Source organism: Alligator mississippiensis, chromosome 5 (assembly GCF_030867095.1).
Source record: "Alligator mississippiensis isolate rAllMis1 chromosome 5, rAllMis1, whole genome shotgun sequence".
Lineage (NCBI taxonomy): Eukaryota > Metazoa > Chordata > Crocodylia > Alligatoridae > Alligator > Alligator mississippiensis.
The window spans coordinates 45242331-45264408 of record NC_081828.1 but is presented as its reverse complement, the minus strand read 5'-3'; the positions used below and the strand labels follow the sequence as shown (position 1 = coordinate 45264408).

General features: G+C 44.0%; 1 protein-coding gene across 2 annotated transcripts; it reads left to right on the top strand.

Moving 5' to 3' along the window:
• The first annotated feature begins 900 nt into the window (after window positions 1-900).
• Window positions 901-21600, top strand: LOC102575660 (flavin-containing monooxygenase 1). 2 transcript variants are annotated; one of them, XM_006259135.4, is made up of 9 exons: window positions 901-1063; window positions 5258-5395; window positions 9338-9526; window positions 12460-12622; window positions 15000-15142; window positions 15898-16097; window positions 16741-17096; window positions 19311-19383; window positions 19750-21600. In XM_006259135.4, the coding sequence occupies exons 2-9, from the start codon at window positions 5264-5266 to the stop codon at window positions 20090-20092; spliced, it is 1599 nt and encodes a 532-aa protein (XP_006259197.1). In that variant the 5' UTR covers window positions 901-1063; window positions 5258-5263; the 3' UTR covers window positions 20093-21600. The 2 variants fall into 2 exon arrangements, with proteins under 2 accessions (XP_006259197.1, XP_014460675.1); XM_014605189.3 differs by lacking the exon at window positions 901-1063 and adding an exon at window positions 2817-2884.
• The last annotated feature ends 478 nt before the right edge of the window (window positions 21601-22078 follow it).

The window sequence follows — 22078 nt, the reverse complement described above, 5'->3', positions numbered from 1 at the left end:
GTTGAAGGTTGCTCATCCCGAGGTGGAGCACTTTACATTTCTCAACTTTGAACTTCATCAGATTCCTATCCACCCAACTTGTTAGCCTAAGTCCACCCGTATCTGTAGCCTATCTTCAAGAATGACCATGCTTCCCCATAACTTGATGTCATCTACGAACTTGGCCAGTGAGCTCTTCACCCCCAAATCCAAATCGTTAATAAAGATGTTGAAAAGTAGTGGACCAAGCACTGACCCCTGTGAGACACCGCTGCCCACTTCTCACCAGAAAGATGGATGGAAGGAAGCCTGTTTGTTACAGAATCCAGTGAAAAGCTCAGTGTCACTTTTTCCGGGGAGCAGCAGGACACTGCCTGTCCTCTCTAAAGCCTTATCAGCTCTCAGATTAGCTTTTCAGGGCCCTAGGCCACAACAGGTAAGACAAAAGTGTCACAATAGTAGGTTGGCCCAAAGATGACAGTGTCACGCTTATTCCCTTTCATTCCTTTCACTATTATCTATGCTGAGCAAGCTCAGGGAGAGTGGAACATCACATTCTCCCTCATTTTCTTTTAAATAAAAGCTGTGATTCTTCTTTACAGGGTTCAGAGATTGACTGTTAATAAGGACCTTCTCCAAAGCCCATTCAGCTACTTAGCCGTGCAAGACAAGTATGCAAGTCACCATGTCTTAGTATCAAATCTGCTTCTACTCAGATTAGACAACTTTTTAATTATTTCTACCACCCACCATTATACAGTCTCTGTATTTTACTGTCTGTTGTTTCTATCCAGTCCCATAGCTCAGATTTCATAAATCTCGGCCACTTTAAGAGGAAAGTATAAATATCAGATAACTTGAACCAAGAACTTTGCTCTTTACCATGTCAACAAGTCTGACTTGCATAACTACCTAGGAAAATAATCTGTTTCCTCTTGAAGAGAACTGTTCCCTCCCACACCGCTTTGCCTCTGCCCAAATATCCCTTAAATATTTTATAAATAGAATAATAGCAAGTGGACCTTTCCAAAGCTCGTGGAAAACACTTTGAAGACGCAGCGGATTTGATCCACAGGGCTTGGAGGTAAGGGAAAAGAAAGGAAATAAATAAACCTGTGTATTTAGCATCACGTGTGAAGCTGTGGCACTTATTAAGGACACAGTCCATTAGCATACTTTATTAATTAGTATATGTAGTGTGTGTTTTTTTGTCTTTTTCATGTGCAACTGAGCAGCTATTGCATTACAAGCCCAAATGCAACTGAGACTGAATGCCGTGACTTTCTTTACACTACCTTTTTTCAATTTCGACATGGCTGTAACGAGTTTCATTCTAGGCAGCTTTTGGAATTTAACAGGTACCAATGCATGCAACAAATATGTAATTACAGTTCAGAAAAGTTCTGCTACTGCACAGAAGAGCAGGTGGAATAGGACATTTTTTATGAGGAGTGAGTGCAGATCCTATAATGTGAAGCAAGAAACTGAGCAGTAGAGATAGTGCCATTTACACCCATATTATTACTTATGGCACTGGATCCTCACACTTATGGCACTACCAGGAAATTTACAATGTGAAAAAGAGGGCAGCAAAACAAACATCCCTGGATCCGTTTCTCAAAAAGCCATCAAGTGGCCCTAAGTTTCCCCAAAATCTCCCCAAAGAAGCCCTTCTGGATTCCATGACCCTGATGAAGGTGTTCCTTCACCTTCTGATTAAACAAAATTGTATGTGATTAGTTACTGTATTGCCCTGTTTAATCAATTTATATACATAACACTTTAAAAAGCTTTGTAGTGTACAGTGTATATCATTTATAGTTGCTTAAATAGTTGATTTAAATATGGTGTTTATGGTCATTTCTATAAAAAGTTCGGCATCAGGCCCTTGGTCAGGAACATAACCCCCTATTATAACATTGTTTCTATGGGAAAATCAGATTCGACTTACATTGTTTCGACTTACAGTGCCTTTTCCAGGAACTTAACCCACCATAAGTGCAAGGACTGCCTATATACCGTTCACTTTGAAAAACTGAAAACATGGGAAGCCAAAAAATTCAGCTTTTTATCAAAACATGATACTATTAACACAAACTCTATTTTCTGGAGGAAAATTATTTTCAGGCCCATTTTTCAAAGAAAAAATCTTTTTGACAAAAAGATTTGACCCTTTCTACCACACACAGCTATGAGTTTGGTGCATCTCTATAGGTGCCTTTAAAAGGGCTTCCAGGCTGTGAGTTCTGATTGCTCTGTGTGAGAGGTTGTACTGCCCAGTTTAATGAAATTGTGGTCCTGACCCAGCTGGGTTTAGTTTTATAAACTACTTGAATAGTGAATAGGGCAGTGTGAAATTTCACCGGCTGTTTCAATTCAACATTGTTTCGACTCATTTCAAGCTTGAAACAGTGAAATCGAATCAAAATGAATGGCTTTGAAACAGCCTTGAAACAAAACGAGGCTAGTTGAAATGTTTCGAAAGTTTTGAAATGTTTCTTGTTTCAAAGCCAGCAGTGAAGTGGTGGGAGACAGGGCTGTGCTGGGAGCACAGCTTCAGCTCTCCCCGTCTCCCGCCACTGGGCTGCGAGAAGGTGATCACAGCGCAGGGGAAGGGAACTGAGCCCAGGCTCACTTCCCTTCCCAAGCACTACGATCGAGCTGGGGATTGGAAGTCAGTCTAGCTGGGCTGAGTTCCCATCCCCCACACTAGATCAGGCTGGGGATAGGAAGGCAGCTATCAAAGGCAGCCTCTCAGCCAATCAACAGCAAGGGATGGGGGCAGCAGCCATCTTGGGCTCCCCTTCACGCCAGTAGCCCTGCTTCCCCCACAGAGGGCTATGCAGCTGGGCCACAACTCCATGAGGACTGCTGGTTATCTCGGAAGAGTAGCAATTTTTTTTCAGTAAGTTTCTTTTCTTTTTTTTCAGTTTTGTAGATAATGCTGGATTTTGTGATTTCCTTGAAATCACAATTTTGGTAGGTCCCTAATCATAACAGCAAAGTCAGATTGGATTCTGATGGAGCTGGTAAGACTCAGCTGGTGGTAACAGCTTCAAATGACACTGAGGCTACTGAAAATTTCAGGAATAACCTTGAAAAGAAGGAAATGAAAGTCCAGGTAGTGTTAGAGCAGGGGTGTGCAATTATTTTGGCTGTGGACCACTTAATGAGTTTTGGTGTCCTTTTGATGGCCACAATTTTCTTTCTCTCTCTCTCTTTCTCTCCCCCCACCTCCCCACAACCCCACCCTGACCAAAGCTGCAGCATGCCCAAATCCCTACCCAACCCAAAGCTGTAGCAATACCTGATCACCACCCCACCCAGAGCTGTAGCACTCCCTGATCCCCATCCCACCTGCAAACTGCTGGCTGCATCCTCAGCTTACACCAGCACCCAGGTGAGCACTGGCATCAGCTGTGGATGCAGCTGGCAGGTTCTGGGTGGGGATCAGGGCATCTGCCTGGGTCCCCAAGTGATGCTGCCATGTCAGTGCTGAACAGAAGCAGTCCCACCCATCCACCCAGTGAGGTGGAAACAGCCCCACCCGCCCAGAACTATGCAGTGGCTGGAGCCACCAGTCGCCTATGGACTAGATCCCATTAGTGCACAGCCTGTGGACCGGATACAGTCGGTTGGCATCTGGCCTGCGGGCCATGTTTTGCCTGCCCTTCTGTTAGAGGATTATTGTTTCCCATAAACAAGGGAAGTCAGACAATGGAAGACATTGGAATTCAGTTGTTGGCTAGCAAAGAGGTATACAAAAGACAAGGCCTTTTGGGACTCCGTCTGTAGTAGATGAACTATTGCTCTGGGTGTCAGACTGAGCAGCCTAGTTGGAAAGGAGATAAACAAGCTCCAAAGCTCAAGGTTTTCAGCAAGTAAATATAGAAAGAACATTTGGCTGTGAAACCTAAAGATGTCATGAATGTAATGAACTAGGAATGGGATGAGAAATTCTTCAACTGTTAATATGCCAGAGCTAGGATATGGTAACAAGAGGAACTGGAAATATGAGAAAGTAATTTGATATAACACTGAAACCAGGTGGGAAGATTCATACGAGGGAATGTTAAAATCATGGGCTGTAACCTACGTGAAGCAGAGGCAGTGCATCATTGCCTGCTACCAATTTCATTATCTGTTTAAGAGTCATTAACCAGAAATTGGAATCACAGGCTCTGGAGCAGTTATGGATTCATTCTCTCACCGAGCAAGTGCAAGGTGAGGCTCTTGTGAGGATTTATTGCAGGCTGTCAAATCAAACAGGACAGCCATCTCTTTAATAACATACATGTTTTGATTGAAAAACCAGTAATATCCTGGGAGATGGCACCCTGGAAGGTATCACACAGTTACCAAAATGTCCTTGGAACTGTGGAGGATGGTTCTCCTACAGAAGCCTCATCCCTCAGCTACAAATGTATACTCTGTTTTGCTTGCTCTAACTGGGTATGATTTCTCCTTGGAATGGTGTGGATAAATAAGGTTGGAATGATATGATTAAAATCCTTGGCTGCAGCTCATCTGTCTTATCTGGGAGATAACACTTCTGCAAATGGTACTGGTGGGGCTTCAGTTTTGAGATAGATACTTAAAAAATGTAAGAAAAAGTTTTCATAAAAGAGCCATAAGATTGATTTGAGATGTCTTAAACAAGCCTTCCTGTGGCAGACCAAGAGGCTCCAATGTACATAGTCTATCAAAAAGAATCTTAAGCCACTTGGCTGCAGTCTCTAATTACCTGCACAGGGAAAAGATACCTGATAGCAGAAGGCCCTTTCATCCAGCAAAGGCATAAGGAGTTCTAGTGGCTGGAGGTTTAAGCCACATCAGAGTTCACCCACAAGGTATGGGGCATAATAAAGGAATACCCAAGTGATATTCTCAGCTGAATGTTGTGCCAGAAGTCAGACTTGGGGCTGGAGCCAATGTTGGACTTACATGCCTGACCCCTTAAGTGGAGTTCAGAGCCAGATGTACAGTTTATCCAATGAACTGATTGCTCATAAGATAGAGAAATAGTCCCTGGAGCCAGGACTCGTCACTCCCTTTTCCAAACTAGTTCTATCCACCAGGCACCATCTAAGCCAGTTCTTCCCAAACTAGTGTTTGTTACCCCAAGTGGTGCTGCAGCAGTTGAGTGGGGATGTGAGCTCCACAGAACCCTAGGTTCCTGAAGGCACCAGTATTCCAATAAGAAAGAAAATTGGTGTAAAATACTGCACCACATTGCTCAGCTTACCTCTGCTGTTATTTCTGTCCTTCTCTGATACAGGAGACCATGGTAAAGACAGTGGCAATTGTTGGAGCTGGTGTCAGTGGACTGGCCTCCATTAAGTCCTGTCTGGAAGAGGGGCTCGAGCCCACATGCTTTGAGAAAAGCGATGACCTTGGGGGCCTTTGGAGGTTCACGGTAAGCAGGGTGCCATCACCTGGGGTTGTAAATGGTTACGTAGGAAAACTCTAATGATGGGACTCTGTCAAGTAATCAGAAATGATTATTCCTCAGCTGAGATCCAAGAAGTTAGCAAAGTCAATCAAGTTTAGCTGCCTGAAACAAAATTTGGTTATGTTTAAATTGCTAGTAGAGGTGTGATCACAGCAGGCATAGGCCTACCCAGGCAGCTGTATTCCTGCCAGCCCAGGGACCAAGAGCAGAAGCTTTTACTGCATGGGCTTCTTCATGGGCTGAACAAGTGTATCAAGGACACTTGTTACTTGTGCAAGTAGCCAGCCTGTCCTGAAGTGCATGCCACTACTGTTGCCCTGCTCTTGGTATTCAGCCTAGCTAAACTACTGCTAAGTTGGGGATAATCAAACATTTTCATTACATCCCTGTTTTATGGAAAATATGATACCCCTAAAGAAGAATGTACTGCATTTGAAAGCTTGTTCAAGTCTTTCCCAGCTATGCAACTGGTCCAATAAAATATATCATGCACAAAGATCCTTGCCTGGCATATTTCCTGGACTATGGCTTCTACAACATCACTCCAATACAACCAAGCCTCTGGATGCAGTTCATATCCTTGGTGAGTTCAGCAGTGCTCAGAGTTCTGCAGGGTGTTCACTGGACAGGCTGAACTCTGGACTTTCACTCCCCCACCTCATTTCTCTCTTCCAGCTCCTCTTCTCCAGCTGGGGATTTTCTATCCCAGGTGGGTTGATAACAGACTTTCATAAAAAAATTAACTATTCTGGTAGTCACCCACTATCCAGCTTTCAGACTGGTGCTCATCTACCCTGCCTTCTGCCTGACTTCAGGCTAACATAGCTAACTACCTCTCTTGGCGTTCCAATTCCTGGATATACTCCATCTTCAACCATAAAACAGAAGTTCTAATCAATTCTGAAGGTTTGAATTATGAATAGAATTACTAATTTATTTATTCTGTTTGATTTTTATGTGAACACTTTCCCAAACCTGTTGTAGGAGACTATATAAAGCATGTTAATAGGGCTGTGTGAAGCTTCAGGTGGTGATTCAATTCGGAGGAGATTCAGGCTGATTCAGAGGCTGAATCTCCAAATCTGAATCGAATCAGGGGACCAATTAAAAGGTCTGAATCAATTCAAAGCCCTCCGAATCTTCGGAAAAGATTAGGAGAGCTTTGATGACTTGGGCAGTCCCTGGTGGCTGCAGCAGGGAGCTGCAGCCAGACTCAGAGCTGGTAAGTAGGGGGCAGAGGTGGAGGGAAGGAACCATAGGGGGACCCCTGCCAGCCCCCAGCCCCTGCCCCCCCACCCCAGCTCCAGTGCTTTAAAGAAAAGCCATGGTGCTCACCAGGTGCTCCTGAGGGGGAGGTGATCCATGCTGCCCCCCACTGCCCCACGCTGCATGGAGGGCTCTGCATGAGCCCCCTGCTGCCCCCCCACTCCCCCAGCCCCCTCCCCACATGGCTGCCCTGCCCATCATGAAAAAAAACCTGAGAAAAGCCCGGGAACTCACCAGCTCCTGCACCAGCCTTGGGGATTTGGGGGGGCTCATGCGCAGCCCCCCACATGGTGTGGGGCAGTATGGGGGCAGTGGGAATCACCCCCCCCCTCCCGCCAGCAGAAATGGTGCGTCTGGGGTTTTTCTCATTTTTTTTCTTAAAGGACCAGAGCTGGGGCAGGCAGGGCAGCCGGGGGGGGGGGGGGGGGGGGGGGGGGGGAGGGCGGTGCTGAGACAGTGGGGGGAGGTTGGGGAGGATCGTGCAGAGCCCTCCTTTCAGCATGACGCAGTGGGGGCATTGGAGATTGCCCCCCACCTGGCATCACCTGGTGAGCCAGGGCTTTTTTTTTCCAAGTGCTGGGAACTGGGGCAGGCAGGGCAGCCATTGCAGAGGTAGGAGAGCGGGCGAGGGATGGGCCTGGGTGATTTGGCTGAATTGATTCGAGACAGTGATTCAAATCATCGAATCAAATCACTGTCCCCTGAATCGGCCAAATCCGGAGCAAATACTAGCCTCAATTCAGCCCCTGTTCTGTAATGACAGTAACTTCAGTCTGCCCTACTGACAACCAGTTTATGTTCAAAAGCCTCCTTTTGTTAGACAATTATTAATCTTATTTAACAGGTTGTGAAACTGGGGTAAAGAGAAGTTAAAATTTGCAGATAAATTAGTGTCAGACAAAGGATAAGAATTTAGGAAACCTGACCCTCTGATCTCTTGCTTGTTCCTCTAGATCAGTGGTTCTCAAACTTTTTGGTACCAGGACCCATTTGTAAACATCAATGGCCAGTCCCAACCCAGTGCCCCTCACTCCCGATCCACTGCCTCTCTGCCCCAGGCCTCCAGTGTGTGGGGCAAGGTAGGGGGGAGGAAGGAGTGGGGAGCATGGGGGGTCCCAAGCAGCTGCAAGCAGCAAAATTCTGCCAGCCTCTGAGGGAAAAGCCAAGGTTTCCCACATTTTTCTCTTTGAAACAAGAATCCATTTTTAAAGTTTGTTCACGACCCGTTCATATACTCTTGCGACCCACAAGTTGAAAAATGCTGCTCTAGATGGCCCTCAGTCTTAGACACTCTTCCTGGGAAATCATTGGAATTTGTAACACGTGATCAGAGCTGAGTACTAAGAAACAGCAGCCAGAATGACCAAAAGGAATATGATAAACAGGGCAGCAGTGTTCAGCTACATGAACATAGTGATAAGAAATACATATATAATAAAAATACAGGAACCAATGAGTCCCTTGAATCTGATTAAAACCAAAACTTTCCTTAATTTTTTAGAAACAAGAAATGCTGAGAAAAATCTCATATAGAAAACACTAACGTGTGTTTCTGGAGTTAACATGTGCTCCCTGATGCCCAGCAGCTCAGTAAAGCTGATACCATTAGGATTTTCCTCAAATTCAAGCCCTCCAGAGCAGAGAGCCTGGTCTACCTGGTTGTCCTAGAGCCACATGTTAGAAAAACTGATTGCTTGTCCCTGGGGCAGTCTGCCAGCAAACCGAGCAGAAGCCACTAAAAGTCCGACCTGGGATTCTGTGACAGTTGATCCACCCTGAGATGTCAGACAAAATACTTGAATTCTTAAGGAATCTGCCTTCTGTGCAGGTGCATAATGGGGTAGACTAAGCCCTCTGATCTCTTGCTTATTTGTATCACTTGTACAGAGATTAGCCATGGTGCTATACCAAAAACAAAAAAAAAGATCCAGCAACATCATACTGGCATGTACAAATACAGGTATATAGCACGTGAAGTAATCTCTCTTTTCTACACTGCCCAGACAGAGTACTGTGTCCAGCTCAGGGCACCAGTCTTCAAGAAAGTTATGAACTAATTGGTAATAGTCTAAAGGAAAACAACCAAAATGATCAGCAGTCTAGAAAAAAATATGATTAGTGTAGAAAACAAAAGACTAAGGGGAGATATGGCAATAGTCTTTAAAAATGTGAAAGTCTAGAGCAAAAAGGTTACACACCATTTTCACATTGCCTGGGAATAAAACAAAAAGGGGATTAAAGTGGAACAAAGTAAAATTCGGTTAGACAGTAACATAGGTATATCCTAACTGTAAGGATAGTTAGGACTGAAATAGGTTGATACCCAGATATATTGTGGTGTATTCATCACTTGGGGCAAGTTAGACAAAAATCTGACAGAAATGGTTAAAGTACAGTTGTTTCTGCCTCAGGGCAGGGGAAAAGAGTAGATGACCTCTTCAGGTCACTTCCATTTCTCTATTATTCTGTTACTCTATTATATGACTGTGGATAAAGAGATCTATTTAATCCTGTTGGGACTGAAGTTCTCAAGGTCAAACTCTAATCCCTAGTAGCATCCTGTGTCCCCTGCTGAATGGAAACCAAATGGTCTGTCTCACTGCATGCATTTGAAAAGGTTTCACTTTCCTGTGTTGACAGGAACACATTGAAGATGGAAAGCCAAGCCTATACAAATCTGTGGTCAGCAATGCCTGCAAAGAGATGTCAGCCTTCTCAGACTTCCCTTATCCTGAGGATTTTCCAAACTATCTGCCCAATGCCAAGATCTTTGAATATTTGAAGCTATATGCAAAGCATTTTGACCTTGTAAAGCACATCCAGTTCAAGGTGAGTGTCCGGGATATGACCAGGACATAGGTGTTGGGTTTTGATCCTAGGGGCCACAGCCCAGAGGATCAAGAACAGGCAAGTCAAGGAAGAAATGATCCAGACTACAGCAAGGAATCAATGGATCAGGAGCAGGCAGATGAGGAGGCCAAGGTCTATAAAGGACCAGGACATGCACAGTCACCCTGTGTAAAACCAGAAGCCAAGGGAAGTGAGGTGGGAAAGGAGGATTGGGAACAGGGGACCAGAATCCAGACTGGCATTGCGAGCCAGGAGGTCTTGAGCAGGCAGCTATAGCTAGAGGGGGCTGGAATATGGACGATCACCTAGATAAGTCTCAAGGCAGGATTTGGGTTTCAGAAAACGAGTCTGGAAATACAAGGGGTCACAAAGTCAGCAAGGCCATCAGGAAGCACAAGGGGCCAAGCTGGAGTCTGGAACCAGGAAGAGGTAGGCAGGAGCCAGGATGAGTCCAGGTAATAGGACCCTGGTCACAGGAAACCAGAAACAAACAAGCAGGACCAAGGAAACTAGAAACAGGGAGTCAGAAGCCTGGGGCTAGCCTGGGTTGTTGTTGAGTAGCCTGGCGGGTGCTGGACCTGCTGCCTAAAAGAAGGAAGCCACACCCAGCAGGCAACTGGGGCCAGCTGGGGCTAGTTGGGCTAGTAGCAACCAGGCCAAGTCAGTTAGGGTCAGGCAGCAGCAATTTGTCTAGTTTGCTGCCCTGACAGTGAGCTACAGAATACAGCATCTGTTTCACAGAGGAGAATGAGGGTCTTGTTAAACATTCATTTCAGGTGGCTCCTGGAGCTCTTAACCCCTGGATTGTCCACGCATTAATGCCTGAAACTAGTTAAGCCCACTTTGGGTGGCTTAAAATTATGCTACTCCAGGGCAGTTTTATCTCTGATCCATGTTACCCAGCTCATGTTCCATGAATGTGTAGCCACTCCCCACAGATGAGCCGCCCAAGTTGCAGTCCTCCAGTATCCCAAGATAGTGTCCCTTCCCTCACCTTCCTATTCTTTGTGGACAAACTTTCCCCAGGGGGCAGTCCTGGCACCAGGCAAACTCACTCTCCTGCCTCTGGGGGTGTGACCTTCCCACCCCCAGAGGTGCACCCCATGCAAAAAGCCCGCAGAACATATATCAGCTAGCCAGATCACCAGACATGGATGAGTCCAGGAATGGAGTCTAAGGGCAGCAGTAGGGAGGGAATAAGGTAGGGGACTGGATTGGGTCTCCATGAGATGGTGCTTCCTTCCCAGACAGAGGTAATAGCTCCCCCAAAAGTGCCTTCCCTTACCAATCCCACTTCCCAGCCACCACAGGAAGCACAACCAGCACCCCCCACAGCCCAATCCCAATTTATTAAAACATGAAACCTTCTTTAATTTACTTCCTCTTTATTTCTTTTTAAATTCTTTTTATTTTATCCTTCAGTGGCTGACTTCCTTAATTTCACCACCCTTCTCACATCCCCATTTCCTCTCCACCTCCCATTTCATTACCCACCCCCATCCCATTAACTCTCTGCCACCCAACTTCATGTTCCTGTCCCACCCTCCCAACCCTCTCTCATACACCCTGACCTAGAGCAGGGATAGTAGCCTGTCCTGGCTCACCAGGGCAAGCAGTGGCAGCTCACAGCTGTGGCTCCTAGTCAGGCCCCTGCTCCCCAGCCATCTAGTGGCAAGTTACAGCTGTGCAGGTAGGAGACAATCAGGGAAGGTTTTTAGCCTTAAGGTGTGACTGCTGCAAGCTCCAGCTAGCATTAACACCAATCAATATTTGAGCAACGCAAAGTGCAATGTGTTACAAGGCCTTAAGAGTCTATAAGTGCTGCCAGCTAAAAGAGTTACTCTTTAGAAAAGACACCGCAGCTTGTGCTGGCAGCAGTAAACAGCTTGGGTTTATCAATTGCTGATGACCCAACTGGGATCAACCATATAAAAAGTAGCGTGGTATCTTATGAAGTGAAGGTAAGATAGTTATATACCTTTACAGACTAACTAAATAAGATATAGAGAGCACAAGCTTTCATGAACTGAAGTTAACCTCATCAGATACTGTTAAAGTATGTGCAGAAAGCAGAGTATGAAAAGAAGAAAGAAATTAGAATAAAAAAGACAAGGAAGGGAAGAGAGTAAGAGATAGAGGGGGAGAGGAGGGAGAGAGAGGTAGTGCTAGGAGAGAAAATCAAACTTGCAGTAAGTCATAGGAACACAGGGGGTCACAAAAGCTAATCCAGGTAATGAGATAAGAATCTATAGTCCCTCTTTAAGCCATACTTAACACAATCCACATAGCAGATGATGTCTTGTTCCACAGTTTCCCATTAAACTAACTCTTTTTGCTTATGTATTGAAAACATTGATCTTCTGTAATTTAGAATTGAAATCTCCAGCATGGCATCTGCCTCCCAAAAGCATTCTGTCCCCAAAAGACTCAGGTGGTATGGTTGTAGATACAGAACTGCTGGGCTGGGGTTAGAGAAAGAGCATAAGAAACCATAATCTTCCAGTAACTCATCTTGCTGTTTCCTGCTGTGGTGGTAGTGCCTAAAAACCAGTGATGGACCACTGGCTAGATCTTTCAAGGTGTTCGGCACTTATAAATATGTCCCTAGTGAGATTTCCAAAACCGCTCGGACACTTGAGCAAGTCATCTACGTACTTCTGAAAAGCCCACCTTTATAATGCTGGCCCTGAAGGTGCTAGGTACTATACAACCAGGACAGAAAGATGGTTCCTGCCCCATAGAGATTGCATTCTAAATCTGTCTCCAGGCCCAGGTCAGGGCTGTCCTCCCGTGCATCTGGAACATGGTCTTCCACCTTGTCTTTGACTGGATAGTTCTACCTGTTATGCTCAGATTACCTGTTGACTGACAAGAAATAAATAAATATATTTTCTTGTAATTTGATCTTTCAGACGGCAGTCGTCAGCATAAAGAAACACTTAGATTTCTCTACCACTGGCCAATGGAATGTCGTCACAGAGTCTAACGGGAAGCAGGAGTCATCTGTCTTTGATGCTGTTATGGTTTGCACTGGATATCTCTCAGAACCTTTCCTCCCACTAGAAACCTTCCCTGGTACAGCCTCTCTTGTATTTACTTTTTAGAAGTACTATGTGTCTGGCATAAACACTAGTCCAAAATGAAAACATTTCATTCCTATATACTAAATACTTGGTTTTGCCTGCCCTCCTCAAACTGACTTGCCTAATTAAGGGAAAGTTTTGCTCTCCCCAGTGCCTCTTACAGGTGTGATTATTTTACCAGCAAGCACCCAAGGCTCAATATGATTTTTGTTAGGAAAATTTCTCAGAAAATGTGTTTGCACTAATAAGTTAAAGATCATAGCATGGTACTGGTTGGAGCTCTAGTATAAAAAATGGGCCAGATTTACCTCTGGCTAAATTCCATTCACTTCTTTAAGGTTGTATTTGCTTACAGCTGTGGTGAACTTGGCCCATACTTCCAGCTAGGGAAACGCATTTCCTTTGCTGACTTTTCAGTGCCCCTTAATTCCCTTGAGTGCTTCTCAAAATCTGTTTTTGTAAGAACAAGATCTCCTCCTGTTTCCTTCTTCCTCTATGTTTTTTTCTTATGAAACTGAAGACCCTTTCATCTTTTTGGAATTTCAGAAGAAGCTAACTGGCGTTCACTTTGGGCTACAACAAATAGTTTTTAAAAAATGATTTAAGTTACATTACCTCAACTTTTCAAACCACAGACTTCAGTTCCATGGTGGGGAAAGAGGACATTCATAGCAGTATATCAGGGAAGCTGGAACAGAGCCCCTTGCCCTAATCATTATTCACCATGGAATAGAATTTCATATTTTTTGCATTCATTCTATGCAGTTACCAGACTGGTGGTCCTTATAAAAATAGCTATACAGTAGTCTAGAGCAATAGTTCTCAAACTTATTAGACTTCAGGCACTGCTCCTTGGGCTCAAGACCCTCCTCATTGAACTAGAGGTACCCCTCCATAACTTTCATGAATTGAGTGGCACACAATTTTTAAAACTAATGTATATATTGCAGTGCTTACCTCCTTGCAGATGGACCAGGAAGTGGGTGCGGGGGATCATCCAGGCAGGGACAAGCCTGTGCCTGAACTTATCTGCTTATCTCCTTACACCTTGTGGCACCCTTCAAAAGATCTGGCAGCACCTCAAGGTGCCGCAGCATCCTGGTTGGGAATCACTGGTCTAGACTGATTGTACAGAGCATTGGAATGCTTCCAGGTGTTTAAAAGCAATCAGGGCTCCTGGTAGAAGTGATATCTTTTATTAGACCAACAAGATTTTTTGCAAAAAAATTCTTTAATTGCAAGCTTTCGGGTACAAACACCCTTCATCAGGCATTGGAGAAAAGATTGCAAAAGTTCTCCTGGGTAGAAATGAAAGTTCATATTTCACAGGATTTCACAAAGGAGTCAATAGATGGAAAACTCCTCAGGCAGGCAGTTCTTAGCTGGTAAGTAATCTCTCAGCTCTACTGTTAGGCTCTGTGATGATGCAAATTAGGTTGAACAAAGGCAGAAGCAGTATCTCAGGTTTCAGGTGGTCAAAGTGGCTTCCTGCTTGTGAAATTATGAAGATTTCATTTTAAAAATCAGCTAAAATTCAATATCTTTCATGTGTCAGGTGTCCAGGTTGTAGCCGTATTGGTCTAAAGGAAAAAGTAATCAGGGCTTCGTGTTTAATGCAGATGACTTAGACATGAACCACCTAACTACATTCAGGACCAATTCCTTCTTACTTTATTTGTCACCTCTGCTGGAGCTGGGGAGAGAGCAGGATGTGATGGATCCTAGTATCTCCTGCTCTGTCATCCCACACCTTCCATATGTTCTGCAATAAGAAAAGAAGGAAGTGGCCCTTCTGGTTCCTTTCTGCTCCTTGGCTCTACTGTTGATGGTCGTAGTAGGAAAACAACAGAAAACCCTGTTAGTCATTTTTCATAGATTGTAGGACCAGACAGGAAATGATGATTCTCTAGTTTGACAATCTAGTACAGGCCAGAAATTTATCCTAAAATATCCAGTACAAAGCCCCAAACTTCTGCTCCACTTGTAGCTTTCTATCTCATAAGACATGCTTTGTTTGACACAGAAACTGCATGAGTTGAAGGGTCCAGCACCTCCTTAACGCAAATGTTTCACCTCACTGACTGAGCATGAAGAATTCAACCTCCAACCCTCTCCAGAAGGGGGAGCAGTTTGGTACTATGATTCTGCCCTTAACCAGAAAAAATACATAATAAAATTAAAGAACCCTCATATTTGGGTTAGATTTTTTTTTTAAGTTCTTGTTCAGTAAAGAACCCCATTAAGATGAATGGATTCCAAGAGGTGCTTGAAATTGCTCTTTGTGACCATTTACCAGATAACCCAAAGGCAATGGAGCTGAAAATGCTTGAATTCCAGGGAACAAGTAATCTTCTCCCTTTTTTTTTCAGGAATAAAGAGATTCAAAGGCTCATATTTTCACAGCCGGTTTTACAAGCATCCACACATATTTCAGGGGAAGAGAGTGCTTGTGGTTGGCATGGGAAATTCTGGAGTTGATATCGCGGTAGAGGCCAGTCACGTGGCTGAAAAGGTAGAGTCTGTCCAACTGCTTTTGAGGAGAGGAGGGAGGATTGTAGTTCTGTTAACTGTTTCCTGCTAACTTCAGATACAACTAGGGACTTGTCTGTGCCATAGTATCAGTGAGTTGCAGCAGCAAGGTGCTTGGGCCACACGCTGCCATATCCTCCATGCCAACCTGAAGGCATGGTTCAAACTAGAATATACACCAGTGAAGCAGCTCTTAGCATATCAATGATGAAGGGCACAAGGTCAGGCAGACAGCAACAAGGCCTGAGGGTAGGGGTAGACAGAGAGCAGGCAGGATGTGTACAAGCCCTTCAGTGCCAGTACTCAATACCATATCTGTGTCGATAAGCCCTAAGAGGCCAGAATTGCTCAGAGAAAATAGTCAGATGAAGTGAGCTGTGAACCTTAATCTATTGTTTATTTCCTCAGCTTCAGGACAATATCTCTGGGTCCACAGTCCTTATTCAGAGACTCATTAAGCTCTGAAAAATGAAACCAGCCCCTACGGCCCCCAGTACTGTAACATAATCCATTAGTGCCCATATGGAACTATGGTCTGAAGTAGTGACTGATGGAACAGGGATGTGTGGGTGGCTTTCATCTATCTCACAGCACCTTCCTCTCATACTTATAAGAGACCTTATAAGACATGGGTTAATTTTAACATGGTCAGGAATACAACCTTTGTCTTGGATTAGTTTTATGAAGGAAAGGAAAGAAATTCATCTGCTAGAGCTTTAATGCTTTGTTGTCTTTTAGGTGATGATCAGCACTAGCAGAGGTGCATGGGCCATGAGTCGAGTTTTTGACAATGGCTACCCCTGGGACATGGTGTTCCTAACTCGTTTCATGGCCTTGGTCAGAAATTCCCTGCCAGGGCCCATTGTGAGGTGGATGATTGCAAACAGGATGAGTCAATGGTTTGACCATGCAAACTATGGCCTGATTCCTGAGGACAGGTACTCCTAGAGCTTCTGTTTAATGTTGTGATAAATTGGTTTATGCATTAGAGAATGAAAGGGAAAGCACCTTTACAATGTTGTATGTTGTATTTCCCAAAGAGTGCAAATCCACTTCCTGGGTCTGTAAAATGAGAAGGTACAAATCTATACCAAAGGGGCAGAGGCAAGGATGTTATTCAGTTACATCCATATAGTGCAACTTAGAAAGACAACCTCTTCATCTGCATCATTCAGAGAAGAACTTTTGAATAGCTCATTTCCAAGAGCTAGGACTGGCCACTAGGATTTCATATCTGTAGCACCTTGTCAAGGGGCAGATAGGTGTTTAAAGTGGGCTGGTACTCTGAAAAGCAATTGTAAATATAACTCAGGTGAAACAGCTAGTGGGTCAGACAGGCAACTCTAATATCTATATAAAGAAAAAGGCTACAGAAGTGGGTTCTTTTAATTAGACTGAAGACCTTGAGTCTTTGAGACATGGCACATTGTGTTCACCATCCTAAGTTAGATGAACATTACCATAACTGTGACCTCTAGGTTGGAGGTCATTCTCTAGTTCCCTGACGAAGCATGTGGTAGTGCTGCGTGTTGTCTTGCCTCCCTCAGCCCTTTAAACATCCTTCCATTTGTCTCTCTGCAGAAGAGTGTTGCGGGAACCTGTACTGAATGATGACCTTCCAAGTCATATCATCACAGGGAAGATCACAATAAGACCAAAAGTGCAACAGTTTAGGGAAAACTCAGTCATATTCCAGAATAGCTCTGAAGAGGAGCCCATTGATATCGTTGTCTTTGCCACAGGATACACATTCTCTTTTCCTTTCCTGGAGGAATCTCTCCTCAAAGTCGAAAATCGCCAAGCATCTCTGTACAAATATATTTTTAACCCTCATCTCAAGAATCCCACTCTTGCTATCATTGGCCTTATTAAGCCATTTTGTGCTGTCATGCCTGTTGTAGAATTGCAAGGGCGCTGGGTTACACGTGTCTTTAAAGGTAGGTGGAGCAAGAACATTGGTAATGTGTACTCCTTATAAAATGGAGAAAACAATAGAAACAGGTGCATATCAGGCACAGGAATGGGAGACACCTCCTCAGAAAGAGACAGCTTCCAAATGTGTTTATTTTGTAGAGGAGAGCAAAGCTGACAAATTATTGACCTTCTGTATTAGATTGCGCCAGACTTTCCCACCAGATACTTTGCAAAGCGTTGAAATCTTTTGAACAAAAGGAATCAAAATACATCAGAGCACAGATGTGAGAATCCTCTTGAAGACATTCCCAGGGATTTTATTTCAAGAAAATTATTTTTTTCTGTTGGCAATCTCCCATTGAAGTTACTTGTATTTAATGGTAGAAGAATAGGGCTCAAGGTTTTATAAACAAAGCTAGGAAACCAGGAAAGGAGTGTTAGCATCACTTCATTGTTGTGTATAGAGATCAAGCCAGAGATGCCATTTATCCTATACCCCAGGAGCCTATCAAACTCAGTCACTCCTGGAATGAATCTGAACTATGGGGCTCCTTGCAGGCGGGGGTCTGGACATGGTGGTAGGGCAAACAGTGGCAGCAGGATGGGTGGTGAAGTAAACAGCAGTGTTGGAAGGGTAAGCAGCAACGATGGGGCAAGGGTAGGCAGTGGGGTTTAACATAGCTGTCATTCACTCCACAGCACTGACATGTTCACTGTATACTGCTGACACGTGTGGCTAAAAGGGCTAGGTGCCCTGGATTTTAGGGGCAGGCCTGCCCTTGAATTCCCAAGCACATTACGGACCCCACAAGCCACACAACACAGCCCCACAGGCTGGATCTAGCCCATAGGCAAAACATTTGACTTCCCTGCTATATGCCCCATGAATATACTTAATTCATGGTTACACAATTTTCATGGGAAATAGTCAGGCATTCCTCATGAACATTGCCATCATCCATGGAAAAACGAAGCCCTGGTGCTGCAGCGGGCTCTGGAAAAAAAAGTGGCAAAGGCTTTAGAGAGAAGAAAGCGGCTTTGCAAACAAGCTGCCAGCAGCTTTAATGGAAGGAGAGGAGGAGGAGGAAAGTAATTGTTCTTTCCTGGAGGGCTTTAAGCAGGCCATGAAGGTGAAAATTAGGAGGTGATTACTTGAATTGTAATCTGTTTCCCAGGGTTGGGGCTTTAATTGAGCAATTAGGCAGAACAGTAGGAGGTAATTACTTGAACTGAAAAGGGAGTTAACACTGGTTTAGTAGAAGCTGGTGTGAATTACATGCTTCCCTGTCTCAGTCTCTCAGCAGGGAGTGAGTTTTCCAGGCACCCCAGTCAATCAGAGGCATTGGGGGGGTCAGAGGAAGCCATGCTGAAGCTGTGAAAAATTAGCCAGGGGTTGTGAAGAAGCTACAGAAAAAGGCAGCTGGCCCTGTGAATTGTGTCCATCCCTAACCATAGAGCTTCAGTAGGTATTGTCACTTCACAGAAGCAAGATGCTCTTTTAAGTAGTCCTTGTATTTGCAGAGCTTATGATAGTGCTTAGTGCACGCTATCATCTTACATCCTGACCTTCTGAGGGGGAACTATTTTGTCTTTTAGAGTAGGAAAATCTGGTGACATTTATTATTACCAGGTAGAACTCATACTACACAGGATTCCCACAGTGGGGTTAAAAAGGATTAAACTGAATCCAGAAGTTTGATCTTCCTTTCTTCATAGAGAAAGGCACTTTCAAAGCGTCAGAGAGATCATGGTTTATAGCCATGATGATATATATATTTATGTATAGTTAGCAGCATTGGTGTTGGAGGCCTCAGTAGCCAGGGTTATGGTTTCCTTCCCTGAGTCTCTTCAGCTTATTTTAATAAATTACTTTCTGCCCTTGCAGGGACAGTGCCCTCTTCCCCCTGCTTTGCTTGTTGCATGCTAGTTGGTTTTTAATGTATAACCCCTCTCAGGAGAGGTGCAGGTATGTGGCAGTGGTTTTCCCAACAGTGCATTGTTTTAAGGCTTGTGACTGGTACTTGTGTAACCTGGCTATTCACAAAGCTTTTTGAGACTAGGTTAGACAAATACTTGTGTAGGATATTTTAGAGAGATGATCCTGCCATGAGCAAAAGGGCTTGGACTAGAGGACCTCCTCAAATCCCTTTCAGCCCTACTTTTCTATGATTCATGATACAAGTTAAACTTGTACAACTCTAAGTAATCCCTGAATTAGACCCTTTCCTGTTTTCTAGGCCTCTGTCAGTTGCCTCCAGTGAGCACCATGATACAAGAGATCAATGAGAAGAAGCAGAACAAGATTCACTGGTAAGGCAGGATTGCATAATGCAAAGAGCCTTGACTTAGGTCTGAACACTCTTGAACTGCAACAGAAACAGCATACAGCAGATATCAGTTCTATAGCTGCTCCCTATGTTTATAATAAGGGCAACTTTTGGGTGCTGTGAAGCTCAATGTTGATTTAATTAACCAACAGCTAAGGTACCTGAAGACCATAATTTAGCTGGTAACTATGTCATTATCCAGGGTTTGGGCAGTATTTGTCCAAAGAAATTTAAGCACGTCCAAAAACAATACTTGTGCAAACCAGGAAGCTAGGGCTGAACTTCTATAGCAACCTCTGTTTTATCTGTCCAAGTGACGTCCTCTCCCTTTCTTTCCTGATTTATTAAGGTTCGGTGTCACTTTTGATGAGGTTCTGAAAACAGAATGCCTGGAATATGTTGATTCAATCGCTTCCTTCATTGGTGCAAAACCCAATGTGCTGGCCCTGTTCTTCAGGGATCCAAAACTGGCCCTGAAAATCTTCTTTGGTCCATGCACCAACTATCAGTATCGCCTGACTGGACCAGGGAAATGGGACGGAGCCAGGAATGCCATCCTGACCCAGTGGGACCGGACACTGAAGCCCACAAGAACACGAGTTATAGAAGATTCATCAACCTTCTGCCCATATTTGCTTAAAATATTTGGGCTTTTTGCACTCTTTGCTGCAATTTTTCTTGGTTTCCAGTAGTCCTGGGATAATGTTGAATCTTGTATCTATTCCTTGGTGTGTAAATCTTTTCTATCAATGCAGTTTCTTTATATGAGGAGGCAGGAAACACACACCTCTCAGAAAAGACCCTTAGAGTAGTAGGGCTTCTAAAGGTAAAGATTAAAAATCAAAGTTTAATTAATGTCATGGTAAAATGTCTCCTCCAGCTGAACTACATGTTAAGAGGAAGGTGCACAGACTTAACCATGAGGAAGGTGCACAGACTTAACTAAAAGTGTCGTGTTAAACTGTTGCAAATACTTGTGTAGTCAGTCAGTCCTTCTTGGGAATGAGTGTCTTTCAAGAAAAAATGCTTTAGATCATGGGTGTCAAACATATTGCCTGTGTGCCAGATCTGGCACATAAAGCTGCTGTTGCCAATCCGCTATAATACCAGCAAGCCATTGGAAGTTGTCGGGGCATGTTCAGGGCACAGTGGCCTGCTGCAGAATCTGGGGCCTCAGGTTCCAGCGGACTTAGCAATCAGTGGCAGGAGGACAAGCAAGAGCTGACAGCCCTGGTTGCACTCCAACCACTCTGCCTCTCACCGCTGCTGTGGCCCTACCTCCCTGGCCACCAGCCCATAATGCATGCCCCAAGCTGAAGCTGGAGCTGCCACCATATCATGGGGCTCACAGCAGTGGCGTCTTTGGATCTGGCACAGAATACATGGCAGCGGCAGAACCTACCTACCACTGTGTGCTCCAAGTTGGAGCCAGAGTTGCCACTGCCACTGCTTCCTTATATCCTATGCAGGACCTAGCCTCCAAGGAGCCCTGCAGCCCAGATTCATCCTGGGAAACAGTGATGTTGACATCCCTGCTTTAACTCCATTAGAAACTATGGGTTTAACGCAAGAATCTCAGAATAGAAATCTCTGGCTTGTGTCAAGCAAGATGATCATAATGTCCCCTTCTTCTGACCTTAAAAACTGTTCATTGAGGCCACTATTCTATTGGACCTGTTTATATAGACATAGCCTAAGTGATCCTATATAATAGTCTCTCTACTAATGCTAACATTTGTCACATACATAAATGGTCAATTTGAATTACAAATCACTGTGCTTTCATAATTTGTTGGGTGCAGGGAGAGGGGTGAAGAGATGCCAGAGGGGCATCTGAATCCCGACCTGTGTGCAAGAGCCCAAAACTGCAGTTACCTGGCTATGTATATGCCACTTAGGCATGTCAAGTGAATTATGTTTTGCCATTAGTTTCTCAGTACCTTGGTTCTCAATTCATACAACTAGAACAACAGCACTACTCTCCCTCACATGTAAATGATAGAGCAACTGTTTCATTGGAAATACAAATACAGCTGAAGTATTAGAAATCATTACTTTCTTCAAGCTATTTTGGTTATTTTCAACATACCTGTAATGTATTTCATTCCAATTAGCTTTACTTATTCTTCAATAGATACAAATACATGCAACCACTGTTTTGAAAAGTGCTATTAGGAATAAAAAGGGATTTTTGAGAGAGTACATGTAGAATCTGTACTGGGGGCAAGTAACTCAATAGTAAGAGTTAGTTGACTTTCTCTCACCTCACAAAAAAATCTGAATTTGTATACATTTTTCTATGGAAAAGTAAGGTTCACTTCGAGAAACTGAATACAGGATAAGCAAACAGAAAAGTCAATTTTTTCAACAAAACATGAAATTACTAGTAAGAAATGCAATATTTTGCAGAAAAACTCTTTCCAAACACAAAAGAAAAACATTTTTTGACAAAAACAATTCCCACTTTTCTACCATAAAATATTGTGGGTTTGGTGCATTTTTTCCAGTGCCTTTAGAAGGGTTTCCAGACTTGTGAATTCTGAGTGCTCTGTGTGAGTAGTGATTGAGTGGTGACTGGGTGTGTCTGCCTGGGAAGTGTAGACTGCTTGGTGTGTTGTCATTCTGGGGTGAAGAATAAGGATATAACTGCAGGGTTGCATTCTGAAGCAGCAGAAAAG